Consider the following 12,508-nt stretch of genomic DNA (forward strand, 5'->3'; position numbering starts at 1 on the left):
ATCCTCCTCTTGCAGCTAGGGAAAACGAGCCTTAAAGATGATGAATGTTCTTAACGTGACATTTTATGGCAAAGGGATTGGCAGCTCTGCACTCTCTTTGGAATCTTTGCTGGAGAGCCTTGAGCAGATTAAAAAACCCTTGTCTGGGATACAACAGCCCAGAGCTCCTGGTGCTGGTGTGTGCAGCTGTGCTGTGTGAGGAGGTGCAGTCTGACAGGGAAAGGTAGGGATGGACGTGGGGTAAGGGTGGAGGGAAACATGGTGCATGTGGCCAGGCACATCTGTCCGTGTGAAATAGCTCCTTTGATCACAGCTGAATCCCTGTGAAATTCCAATGGACTCGCAGAGCTTTTGTTCTGAATGCTCCCTCTAGGAAACACAGCTGAGGCCCTACAGGATTTCCCATCTGGATGCCTCAAAGCCTTTTGCTCTGTCTGCAACGTAGGCTCAGGGAAGAGACTCACCGTAACGTGCAGAGGAAGACAAATGGGGTTTTAAAGCTGAACCGGGTGGTTTTCAGCAGGTGGGGCCAACCAGGTGGTGTTACCTGGTAGGGATGGGAGTGAAAGGAGCGGGAGGGGGGGTGCTTAACACCTTGCTGGGTCTGCAGCGCTGGTGTGGGTGAGTGAAGCTGCTGTCCCATGCTTCTCCCCTCCTGTGGGCACTTCCTTGAAAGGTAACGCTGTGTAGATATGTGCAAGGTGGCAAGCTGGTAGGGCACCTCCTGCCCTTTATAGGGCAAGAGCTGCTGCTGGCGTGTGTGTTTGATCTTTCAGAGGTATTAGCTCCATCCATCCAGCGCTAAGGAAGGAGATGGATGGGGAGCAGCTCTCTCAGAACAAACACAGGGAGGTTCTTAAGTGCCTGCAACTACAGTGGCTCTGTTTCTTCTCAGATCATAATGTACTTTTGAGGGGGAAGGAAGGGAAGGGGGGGAGGGGGAGAACCACCTCATTGGCTTTGGGGAAACTGAGGCACACTCCGAACTCTTCTAGTTTTGGGGCCAGGAATGAAGAGGTTGAGATACAGCTGCCCTGAGCTGTCTCTGCTCCCACCTCATTGCCTCTGGGCTCTGGTTTCAGGACTGGTGTCATGCAAGATCACAGTGAATAATGGATGGATTGGAAGTGATAGAGCCAGCGGATGGCTATCGGGTTGCACTTGCAGTTGAGATTGTTTTGTCTTGTAAACTAAACACTGCTCGTGCAGACATCTGTGGTTTAGTGATTAGATCTGGAATCCGGGCAAGGTGGTGTCACCCTGCATGGAGCAGCCCAGGGTGGATGTCATTAGTTGTGCTGCAGCCTCCTCTTCAGTGGGATGGGGATGCCACGAGACCTGGATTTCACCCATCTTAGGTTTGTTGGTTTTTTATTTTCTCCTTATTTTTTTTTTTTTTTCTTTCAACTAGAATCTGGCTTTCACTGGGTTCCAATCCGGGGCTGGGATCTGCAGACTGGTTTTGCTCTGCATCCAGGCTTGGAAGCAGCTGAAGCGGAGCAGCTCTCATGTGAGCCAGCCTGTGTGGCTGTACAGAGCAAGAAATAACAGGGAAACTCTACCCCTGTGTTTACTTCTCTCTTAAAACTTGATTTCTGTTGCAGATAATAATAACTTAGAGACAAAGCCTGTGTGAAGGGGACAAAAACATTCTGCTCCAGGGAGGGTTGCTACAGGAATAGGATTACAGGCCATGAGACAAACTGTTCCCCAGCCATGGGCCCTCTGATGTGGCCAGTGCCTTGTAGCTCATCCAACATACATACCAGTGGGGCTATTAGCCAGACATCCCCGTCCAGACCTTTGGGACCTTTAGCTGAAAGAAGGTATTAAAGTGCTCCGTAGGTCTGGAATTGGACTAGAATCAGAGGCTGTGCTTGGCTTGCAGCTCACAGAACAAAACACCCTGCTTTTTCACCCATCTCCTGTGGAAGAGACTTAAATGCAGCTCACTTAAATAAGTCCTGCAAAGCAGCTATTGCAAACAAGGGCTCCAACACGAGCAAATTCCTGAGGTGATGAGTTATTGTGCAGCTGCTCCAGTTATGCAAGAAAACTGATTTGTAGGGCCTGATGTTATCCCATTGGTGTGGCCTTTGGAAGCTCTGGGAATGGCTGTGTCCCTGCAGCCTGCTGTGCTGGGCACTCCTGCACGTGCATGCAAATGCCATCCCATGCAAACTGTGCAAAACGATCTCACTCAGCTGCTTTCCTCTGCTCTTCCTTCTGCTGATAGGAAAAAGTCTTGTCCAGGAGCATGGACTGGAGTTTCTGCAAGCAGAATCCCAAGCAGCTGTGTTGTGGCTCTCTGATTTTCGTTATCAGTATTCCACATCATAATATCACGTAGTGTGCTGGGAGTTAAAGAGTTATTGCTCCAGTTTGGTGGATTGTTGATATTTCCAGGTACGTGGTTCTCAGGAGAGAAGAACTACAAGTCCCAGAAGACCTCACTGTTCTGTTTCCATTTTCTGTTTGGAGGGGAAGATAAAAAGAGGACGAGACATTCCCTTATTTTACTGCTCCTCTCTGCTGTGTGTGCGCTCTCTCATCTTCAGCATTAGAGTAAGGCCTTCAGTTTTGGGTGCTCCCTCTCTCATTTATTTGATTTACTAGTTTCAATTCCAATTATATTGTATTATATTGTGCTATCTTGCACTCCACTGTCATATTTAGTAAATGTTCTCCCTTAGCTCGATGCCACTGTTTTGTTTGTAGGCACATCTCTCTGCCTATTCCCCTTTTTTCCCTTCCTCATCTCCTGGGGCATGAATGCATGGGTCCCCTATCAGTCACAGAACTGGGCTGAACTGCCCCAAAACAAGTGACAAGCTGTCACTCAGTCTCCTGGATGATTCTGCTGTTTGAGCAGGGCCAGCTGCACAGTGCTAACCCCTCTGCTCCTGCAGAATGCATGTGAAGTGCTCAGTGAGCACTTGTTGGGTTGTGCTCCATGTCCAGTGCTGAACCACTGGGGGGGAGTCACTCCTGTATATCAGACGTGGAGACATCGATCAGTGTTGACCATAGAGAGTCTGGAAAGTGTAGGTTCTCTTTCCAGGAGGTATGTTGTCTTACAGGGGGAGGAAAATAGAGCTCTGTGAATAGGAGGTTGCATGCAGGGCTTCGGTATCCAGCTAGATGTATTTGAAAGCTGGGAACCCCCTGGCTAGCGGTGAGCTGGAACAAATCAAAGACAGGAGGATGGACACGCTCCACAAAGAGCAGGGTTTGCTCTGTGCAACAGCATGCCAAGAGGGAGACCATGCTGGGGTGCAGAAAGACCCGAAGGAACAGAGCGAAGCAGATTGGTCAGATGGCTGTGGGGTGACGTCCCAGGCCTGTCTTCTGCAAGAACACAGTTGGAATTGCTTCGTTTTAGGAGCAGCCTTTCCAGAGCAATAAGCAGCTTGGTATGGAGACATCCTAGAGCCCAAAGAGAGGATCTGTGGCATTTAAAAGAAAAATGAGCCAAAGGAGTGCTGGAGTGTGGAGAGCAGTGAATTGGGAGTCATGTGCTGGTCATCTGCTTGCCTCAGCGTTGGAGGGAAATAAGAAGTATGGTTGGGATAATCAGAAGCATGGAGGAATCTCCTTTGAAGAGAGATGAAAGTGAATGGGGTGTGATAAAGCTGAGTAAGAGGTAATTTCACAGACGTATATCAAAGGAGGAGAATGCTAGACAAAGCTGAGCAATAATCGCCATTCTTCCTAACCCCCAGCATGTCTCCCCATGACATGAACAAGAGGGGAGGCAGATCCTATGAAAAGATTGTCGTCATCATGTTCACTTAAACTGTGTTTTATTGTGGGAATCATAGTCCCAGGAAGTAATTTAATTTCAACAGTTTGGAAAGTGAATCGACGCGTATAATTATTGAGCGCTACCGTCAGCTATGACAGCAACTCGGGAAAGAGAATTAAATCTAGTGATTCAGAGCTTAAATTAATCCTCAGGTTCTGAAAGGTCAATGAATCAGGGTGTGTATGAGGCCAGTTTGCTGCTCCCTGCTCCCTACAGGGGCTGTGGGGCCTTGGAATGGTGGTGGACACCAGGGCTGGTATGGCTGGGCACCTCCGTGCTCTTGTTGGAGAGCAGCAGTCCCCTCCCAGCACAAACCAGCACACTCCTGTCCCTTTCATTGCCTCACTCTCCTCGTGGGACAGCTCTGGCCTCCATCCCACAGCTCCCATCTCTTCTCGCTTCCCATGACTTCTTCCCAACCGGTTCCCATCTAATGGGTGAGCGCTTCTTGTTCATTTTTAGCCACGTTGATGGCACCATCAGTAGAAATGTCTGTGCTAGAAAGATGCCTTCTGCTGCTTTGTAAATATTTGTATGGAGAGCATACCTCCTCGTGGAAGGCTGCGTAAAGCAGTCGTGGTTCCATAAACACAGCTTGGGGCAGACCTCTGAGCACACGTCATGGCCATGGGGGCAGAGCCTGCAGGTCAGGAGAGCCATCAAAGCACGGGACCTGGGTTGCTGGTGCTGCTGGTGGTTTGCATGGAGAGAGAAGCCAGGACAGTAAGTCCAAGTGCTGGACTCCATGCTCAAGTTGTTGCTTGCAAGGGTTTCTCTGCTTCACTGCGTCATTCACACCACGTTCTACTCTTGTTAAAGATGGAATATTAGTCTGGATTGTTGTGTGGTCCTACATCCCTTTCTCTTTCCTCACTGTGGTTTTTGATTGCTTCGTAAATCCCACATGCTGTGCTGCACAGGGCGTGCGATCCTCGCTGCAATGTCCAGAAAGCAGCCTGTGAGCTACATTCCTTTCTCCTTATCTCCTGCTCCAGCACTTAAGATGTGACTCCTGGGTCTTGAGCTGTGAGTGCACAAGAAGAGCTCCCAGGCAGCGAGGGCTGTAAACAACACAGCTAAAGGACTCCCTGCTTTCCAGGCTGACTGCAGTGAGGATGCTCTTTGCATCACACATGAGAGGTATTTACTGATAAACGTCAGCATTCAGGACCTGGACCACCTTTCTCCTGGTTGCTGAGATGCAAACATGATGCTGCCAACATGAGACTGAATGACACATCGTGCCACCAGCCCAGGAAAAGAAAGGGAAAGTTTCAAAATCTGGAACATTGCGCACAGGCTGACTTCATCCAAACTGTGGAAAAAACCTCAAACCACCAAGAAGCTCTTACTGGTCTGAGTCAGGCACCCTGGGTTCTTAGCAAGCAAGCTGAAAGACTGATGGAGGTAAAAGTTGAGGAGCTGGGAGCTCAAATGTCTTTGCTCAGGGTTGCTGCAAAAGGGCTGCCCAATGCCTTGCTCTGAGAAGTGAGATCAGCATCGGTGATAAAGAGATTTAGAAAACATGACCTATGGGGAGAGGTGGGAGGGATTAGTGCTGTTTAGTCTAGGAGTGATGGAGGGGACAAAGAACTTAAGGCTTTGAAAATGAGGTCTGCGTTTTGGAGAGCGTCATGGGGAGCCAAATTGTGCCCCAGTTCCCCTTTCTTTGTCATGCAGTGTGTGGAGGCAGGGCTGTGCAGAACCCTTCACCTTTGATCTTGCTCAAGAGAATCCCCCCATGGCAACTGTAGTTACTTCATATGTTTGCAAATGCTTGCTTCGAGTCTAGGAAATGCTTCCCGATTTTGGAAAGCCCCTCTTTTGGTCAGTGACATAAGTGGTGTTTGCCTGTTGTTTATTGGCATCTGATTCAGGGGAAGAAACACGATGCAAGTTGCTGCAGTGGGATGAAGTGAGAGATGCTGGCTTCCCACACACCTAGCCCTGTCCCCAGCTCCCACCACGGCCCCGTGGCAGCTGCAGGTGCAGGTCTGCCTGGAGCCTGTTTGGACTGCTGGGTGGAATGGAGTGGAGAAGAGCATCCCTCCCAGCTGGGCTGTATCTCTGCAGCCTCGCCAAGGAATTCTTCCCTCTAAGAGACAGCTCAGGCGTGAATCCATGTGAGGCTCAGAACAAGAAAATCTGATCTGCCTCCCACATGCTCACAGCCTCTTGGCTGCTTTTCCAGCAGCCCTTCCTTGCTGTCCCACCAGCAAGGGACAGTGACAGCCCCGCAGTTGTGGTGGCTGGGAGCAGGGCAGCAGATGGATGGAGCTGGGGCTGCCCAAGGAACAGCAGCATCCTCTGCTCCTGCTGTGTCCCAGACCAGGGGATGCTGCATCCCTTCCCCAGGCCTCTCTGCCGCTGCCAGCATCTGGTCTTTGGGAGAGTCCTGTTGAGAGGCCTCAGACACGAGGAATGTGCGTAGCTTCTGCCAGTACAGCTGCAGGGAAGATGCTTTGCAGTGCACCACAGACAAAATCTCCTGGAGTTTGAAGAATTTGGAGCTTGCCTGTTTGTTTTAGGCTTTGAGGCGCTTTGCCATATCTCCTCCCATGCTTCATGCTGCAGTGAAGACCCCAGGAGCTGGGGAACAGGGAGCTGCATGTGAAGCAAGGGGATTTCACCCTCATGTGGAGCATGGGGTGCATCATGAGTAGGGTTAATCACCTCTTTCCTGATGTGACCTTTCTTGCGGGCTGAGGGAGAAGGGCAGGTGGAACACCTTTCTCTTTAATTAAGGAATATCTAAGCTGACTCATGCCTTTACTTGAAGCTGTGGTTGCATTGGAGCAGAAGCAATCTCCCATGGGCTGCCGGATTTCCCAGGGCTGGGCACAGCAAAGGGCAAGTGATGGCTGGGGCAGGGCATGCCTGCAAACTGTGTGACGGGAGACATGGGAGACAGTGGGGAAGGAGGGCACTGAACGAGCAGGAGTATAGCTGGGGGCCTACTGCAGTCATGGGCTGAGCTGCAGCCTAAGGGAAAACAAAATCTTCCTCTACCAGGCAGCAAAATGGAGAATTGTCCATTTGGGCAATGAGAAATGCCCTCTGCAGTCACAGCCGTGCCACTGTGCCACACACATCTGTGCCCCAGTGGGAAGGATTTCTGACACAAGCAGCCCTCTCACTTTTAGGTGCCACCAGGAAATGACCCAGCACAGCAGTGCTGGAAAAACACAGTTATAATGCTGTGGTGTAACTCAGCTGCTCAAATAAACAGTTCCCTGTGTGGGAAATGAGAGCAGCTTTTATCCCTTCTAAAGAACCTAAAGAAGGGTTGTTATTAAAGGCTTCTATTTTTAAGCACTTCTCTCAGGCACTTCCCATGAATTTTTCTTTCCTTCTTCCTGCTCCTCGTTCCTCCTCCAACAAAACCCTCCACCTTCCCACAGCTCCTGGGATCATTCTGACCTGATGGTGCATCTTCAACCCTTTCAGAGCCCAACCCTGACTCCTGTTAACCGTTCACCTGCAGAATGCAGTGCTTTCCACCAGCAGCATTGGCACAGGGCAGGTCCTTGGGCTGCGACCTCATGTGCTCGAGGCTTTGTGGCACAGCTGCATTATGTTGCCCTCAGGACCTGCTCTTGTTCAGGCAACAGCTCCATCCTAGCAGGATGTGCTCGGTGTAGGAGGATCAGCAGCCGCCTTCTGCCCCAGTTAATGGGGCAGCTGAACACAGTCCTGGCAGCTGCACTGCCGCAGGCCAGAAGGTGCCGCCCTGCCATGGACACGTCCAACAGCACGAGGCCCCTCAACGTGAGGCACCCCAGCAGCACCACATCTGCCCTCTGTGCTGCTCTGCCCCCTCATTCCTATCCAGATGGGTGCTGTGCCTCCCCTCTGCAGGGCTGTACACCCAGCACATCCGATGCACGTGGGGCTGGGGCTGCTCCTAGGCTCACATCCGGACAACCCATAGTTCTCCATCTCCCCGTTTGCTGCTGGAGAAGTCCTGGCTTGTCAGCAGCTGGTACTGAGCTTGTGCATAATTCCTGCTGCTCAGCAAGGTGTGCTGATCTCTGGGGAGGTGCAGAGGCAGATACAGAGAGAAGGCTGCCGGTGTCTGCTCTGTCCAGGGGGTGCCACCACTGTTGCATTGCTGGGACAGCTGTCCTTGTGCAGCAGGACCTGAGCATGATCCTGGGCCGTAGCATTCCTGCTCATTGCTCTGGTTTCTCTTGGAGCAAAGCGTGCTCATTTGGCAGTTAAAAAGCACTGCAGAACAAAGTCAGTCCTACAGGTAGCAATGCTTCGATGGATTCTTTTGCAAGGAGCAAACCATCCTACTCTGCTCATGGGCTTATTTTGTGGCTGGAAACAACTATTTTAGTCCAAACCAGAAAGAACTACTCACATACCCAGAACATTCATTTTCCAGTCGATGTCTGAAAGTATCCATTTGCTTGAAATAGATCTTTTTGTGTGCGTAAAGGAACTGAGTCCCCAGTCCAGCCCTTGTAAGCTCAGAGAGCTCTCTGCCAGCGCTGGGGCCGCGCAAGGGAAGGAGGAGTTAAAGGTTTGCAGTGCAGGAGCAGCCAAGCTCCGACCCTCCTTGCAGGCGTAGATCCTCTCACTCTTCCCTTCTGATGGCTGGGAAATCCAGCTCCAAACTCAGATGCCCCTTTTTAGGCTACAATCAGCCTGCACCCAGCTCCCCTGATTCGCGTTTTGGGAGAAAAGCAAGCGGAGCTGCCCAAGGGACGGGTTGGTCTGTATTTCCCTCTGCAGGCTGGGGGCTTTGGGGTTCTCTTTTTGGGTTTTGGGATCCTCTGTGGCTTTGGGACCCTCCCAGGGACAATCCAGTCTGGTGGGCAATGTGGGTAGCTGGAAAGAGGGCCAGATCTGTCCCTGTCCCCTTGGCAGGTGGTGCCGAGGGGAGGGGTGGCTGCCTGTGCAAAGTGCTCAGTCCTTGTGGGGCGGGACTGGGAGCACTGCCACGCAGGGCTGTGGGACTGGGACGGAGCTGGGCTGGGTGCAGCAGAGGTAGGTACCTTCTTTCTCCCGTCTCCTCCTCCCTGGGGCTGCCGATGAGCAGGGAATGCTCTGTGCAGCTCTGGGCATGAGCAGAAGGGGAGATCTGTGGGGTGTTGTAGGGCAGGCTGATGTATTGAGGGAGCTAGATCCCAGCTCAGAGCATCCAAGGAGCAAAAGCACACAGTGGGGTCCGGGTACCACTTGCCAGTAGTTCAACTCTGTTTTGCTCGTGGATGACCCTGTGGGGGCAGTGGGGCTGGGGGCTGACAGCTGAAGCATTGCCTTCCTGTCCCCCTCTGCAGGGCCAAGGCAGGAGCTCCCACAATGATGGGGAACACCGTGTTCCTGTCATTCACCTTCTACAGCACGATCCTGATTCTAAAGATGTATGTCGTTGCCATCATCACGGGACAAGTGAGGCTCAGGAAGAAGGTACGTCCCAGCTTCCTTTCCCTCCCTCGCCCCTCCTGCCTTTTGCTGGGGTTTCTGCTTGGATTTACTACAAACCCTTTCTTCTTTTCATCCTGCAAAAGCCAACAGGGTTTTGCAGAAGCAAGCTGAGTTTTCTTTGACTTCAGTTGAAAGCAAAACAGGTTTTCTAGCTGTGGCAGATAGCCATCTCGTTTCTCTTTGGCTCTTTCTGTTTGCTTCCACCATCTGCAGCTTGATGTTTATCATTTCTGAATCCTAATCTAAATAGTAATTTCAGATGTAAAATACCATGCAGGTGAGCTGCTGCTCTGTTTACATTCATTTGCCATGTCTGAGAGAAAAAGAGAGAGAAAAGTTTAAGGACAAATGATTGAAATGCCAGAAAAATTCTTGCAATGTGGCAGCAGGCTTCTGTGCTGCAGGAGAGCGAAGTCACAGGGAGCAGAAACAATAGCTGGAGGAAATGGCTCTTGGACGTGGGGACAGCAGCAGGGATTGGGGCACAGCTCAGCCCTGCAGAAAAAAAACCTGGAAGTATTTGAGGTGTTTCTGAACGCACCACCAGAGAGGGAGGGAAATGGTTCTGCTCCCAGGCCAAAGGCAGAAGCGGGTTCTCCTGCATCGTGGCGTCGCTGGAGCTGGGGATGTGGTTTTTCCTTTGTGTTTCTGAGTGATGCTGCAGCCCTGGCACTGCCTGTGTTGTCACACAGCCACAAGGTGAAGCTGTCACCTGGAAGCTGGTCCCTGCAGAGCAGTGTGTGTCCATTGTTTTCCTCTGGGAGGATATTGGCGGTGGATCCCATTCTTCCCAGGGAAAGCAGTAGTGCCAAGGAGCCAGACAGGGGATTTTCTGCCTCAGTAGGGCAAAGCCATCCATCATTTGCTGTTATCTTTTGGCTGCTGCCTTTGGTGTCTGCAAGCTCTGTGCAGGAGGCTGGCAAAGTCTCCCAATGGATTTCATGGAGAGAAATGCCTGTGCCGAAGGCACCCGGGGGATACCTGATGTACTGAGATCTGCTCCATTCATTACTTTTTTCCTGCTCCATTCTTCTTTTTTTTTTAACCTCCCCTTTTGAAAACTGCATGAAAATAACCCCCAAAGCCCTCTCAGAAATATCAGGAGCTGCATCCTTGACAGTTCTGCATGGGGACACTCTTTTGCAGGCGTTTGCTAACCCAGAGGATGCGCTGCGCAATGGAGGGCTGCAGTACTACCGTGAGGACCCTGATGTGGAGCGCTGCCGCAGGCGAGTACAGAGCCAGCATCCCGCCCCAAAAGGGCAGCAGGAAGCTGGAAGGCTCATTAATTAGCTAATTGCACAGCTAGGTGGAATGCCCTGAGGTCCGAGGCAGGACCCTGTGAACCAGGGCAGCTCAATCATTAATGGAAGCGTGCTGTGTGTGGAAGGATTGGGGCTTGGGGGTCAATGGGTGCAATGAGACTGAGTCCTCAGTGTTGAATTCGGGGTGACCCAGCTCTGTGCTTGCCTTCTGTTCCCTGGAGGAGGTGGCTGGGCACTGGCCCAGGCACTGCATGGGCTGGTTCTGCACAGCAAGGGAGGCTGGAGCCGTGCTGAGCCCTGCTGCCAGCTCTGCTTCACCAAACATCCCGTAGCACCAAGCCACAGGCTGCCAGGGAGAGGAGGAGGAGATAGATGAGCTGTTCCTTTGCTAAGAAAAATAAAATAGTAGTGATAATAATGATCACCCTCTTTCAATGAGTCAGAAAGGACCAGCTTCCATAAAAATAAATAACCGGAGCTGCAGTGGCGGCGGTGTACAGAAGTCTGGGGTTTGTGCAATGAGCACATGCCAGGTCAGACCTTGCTAATGTGTTTGCAGCCATGGAGAGGGCAAATCACCCTCAAGGTCGGTGCATGAACGGGAGGTATCAGGGGGCTGGGGGCTGTGTGGAGCCTCGCACAGATGGAGGAGAAGGGTCTCACAGCACAGCTCATCTTTCATTTCCCAAGTCTGGCCCCACTCGCATGCAGGGGGGCTCGGAGCCCTTCGGGAGCTGCGCTCACCCCATCAGCAGGCTGGAAGTCAGGTGGGAAGGAGCAACCTGTTTCTCTTCACAGGGCACATCGCAACGACATGGAGAACATCTTCCCCTTCCTCTTCCTCGGAGCTGTGTACTCTCTGCTGGAGCCCAGTCCTGCAGTGGCCAGGATCCACTTCTTCATCTTCTGTGCGGGACGCATCGTGCACACCGTGGCCTACCTGCTGAAGCTGAGGGCTCCCACACGATCCGTGGCATACAGCGTGGCACAGCTGCCCTGCTTCTCCATGGCCCTGCAGATCCTCCTGGCAGCTGCCCCGTATTGGTAGCACCCAACTGAGCAGAGCACCAAAGCCCCCATTCTGCTCTGTTCAGCTGTGCCAGTACTGAGACGTTCCTGGTGGGGGCATGAGTGGGTGCTGCAGGGATGTGTGGGGTGGCCTCGGTAAGGTCACTGGGCCTGCTGTTAAAATTGGGGCAGGGGGAGCAGGCAGGGGATGCCTAGCAGCTTTCCCTCGTTCCTGTCCTCGAGGAAGGGGTGTCATCAGAGGAAAAGACATTTTCTGCACCAGTGACCCAGCATGGGATGGGAAATGCTGCCCTTGATCAGCAGCAGAATCAGGAGGGAGAAACCACCACGGTCTCACAGCTCTGCAAGAACTCTTGGTTGGTGGATGTGGGTGTTTGCAGGGAGGGAGACAAGCTTTCGATCCGGTCCCAACCTCAACACAGGATGCAGCAGGGACTGCGAGAGCAGCCCGCAGAAATCACTGCCCTGCAGAGAGCTGTGTGCCTGCAGCCATGTGCTGCCGCTGCCTGGAAATGCTCTGAGAGATGCTTTCAATTTGCATCCCAAGCTGTGCCCTGGGAGGAGGGCTCTGCTGTTCTTCTGTGCTGCGTGAGGATGGCCAACCCTACTGTGCCACACAGCTGTCCTTAGGGATGATGCTGGGGCAGCCCCATGGAGGGCAGTGCAGGAGGAAGGCTCTGAGGACAATGCAAAGCTTTGCTAAGATTGCAGTGAGAAAGCAGAGTGAGCAGAAAATAAAATCCTGTCTTAAGCACTAAAGCTCTTCCCTTTGCTGTGCTCTCCTCTGGGATCCTCTCACCAAGACCCCACTGAGTATCAATGGGAAGCAGGGCAGCTCAGGTAGATGCTCAGAGCTTCACCCAGCTCACAGAGGGCTCCCAGCCCAGCAGTGGCCATGGCCTTGGGCTGAGCTCTTTGGGAGATTTGGAGCACAGCACTCTGCTCTCCTGGGTGCAGCAGGAGGGCTGCAGGT

The 12,508-nt window shown here is 52.2% G+C and overlaps 1 protein-coding gene across 5 annotated transcripts; it reads left to right on the forward strand.

Moving 5' to 3' along the window:
- Positions 1-50: 50 nt before the first annotated feature.
- PTGES (prostaglandin E synthase) lies at positions 51-12,294 on the forward strand. 5 transcript variants are annotated; one of them, XM_042879029.1, is made up of 4 exons: positions 51-223; positions 9,094-9,223; positions 10,388-10,470; positions 11,305-12,294. In XM_042879029.1, exons 1-4 carry the CDS (start codon positions 66-68, stop codon positions 11,552-11,554), a joined length of 621 nt encoding a protein of 206 aa, XP_042734963.1. In that variant the 5' UTR covers positions 51-65; the 3' UTR covers positions 11,555-12,294. The 5 variants fall into 5 exon arrangements, with proteins under 5 accessions (XP_042734963.1, XP_042734966.1, XP_042734968.1 ...); XM_042879032.1 differs by lacking the exon at positions 51-223 and adding an exon at positions 1,306-1,358; XM_042879034.1 differs by lacking the exon at positions 51-223 and adding an exon at positions 8,351-8,521.
- The last annotated feature ends 214 nt before the right edge of the window (positions 12,295-12,508 follow it).

This window comes from Lagopus leucura, unplaced genomic scaffold (assembly GCF_019238085.1).
Source record: "Lagopus leucura isolate 7727_CA_CO unplaced genomic scaffold, USGS_WTPT01 Super-Scaffold_100022, whole genome shotgun sequence".
NCBI lineage: Eukaryota > Metazoa > Chordata > Aves > Galliformes > Phasianidae > Lagopus > Lagopus leucura.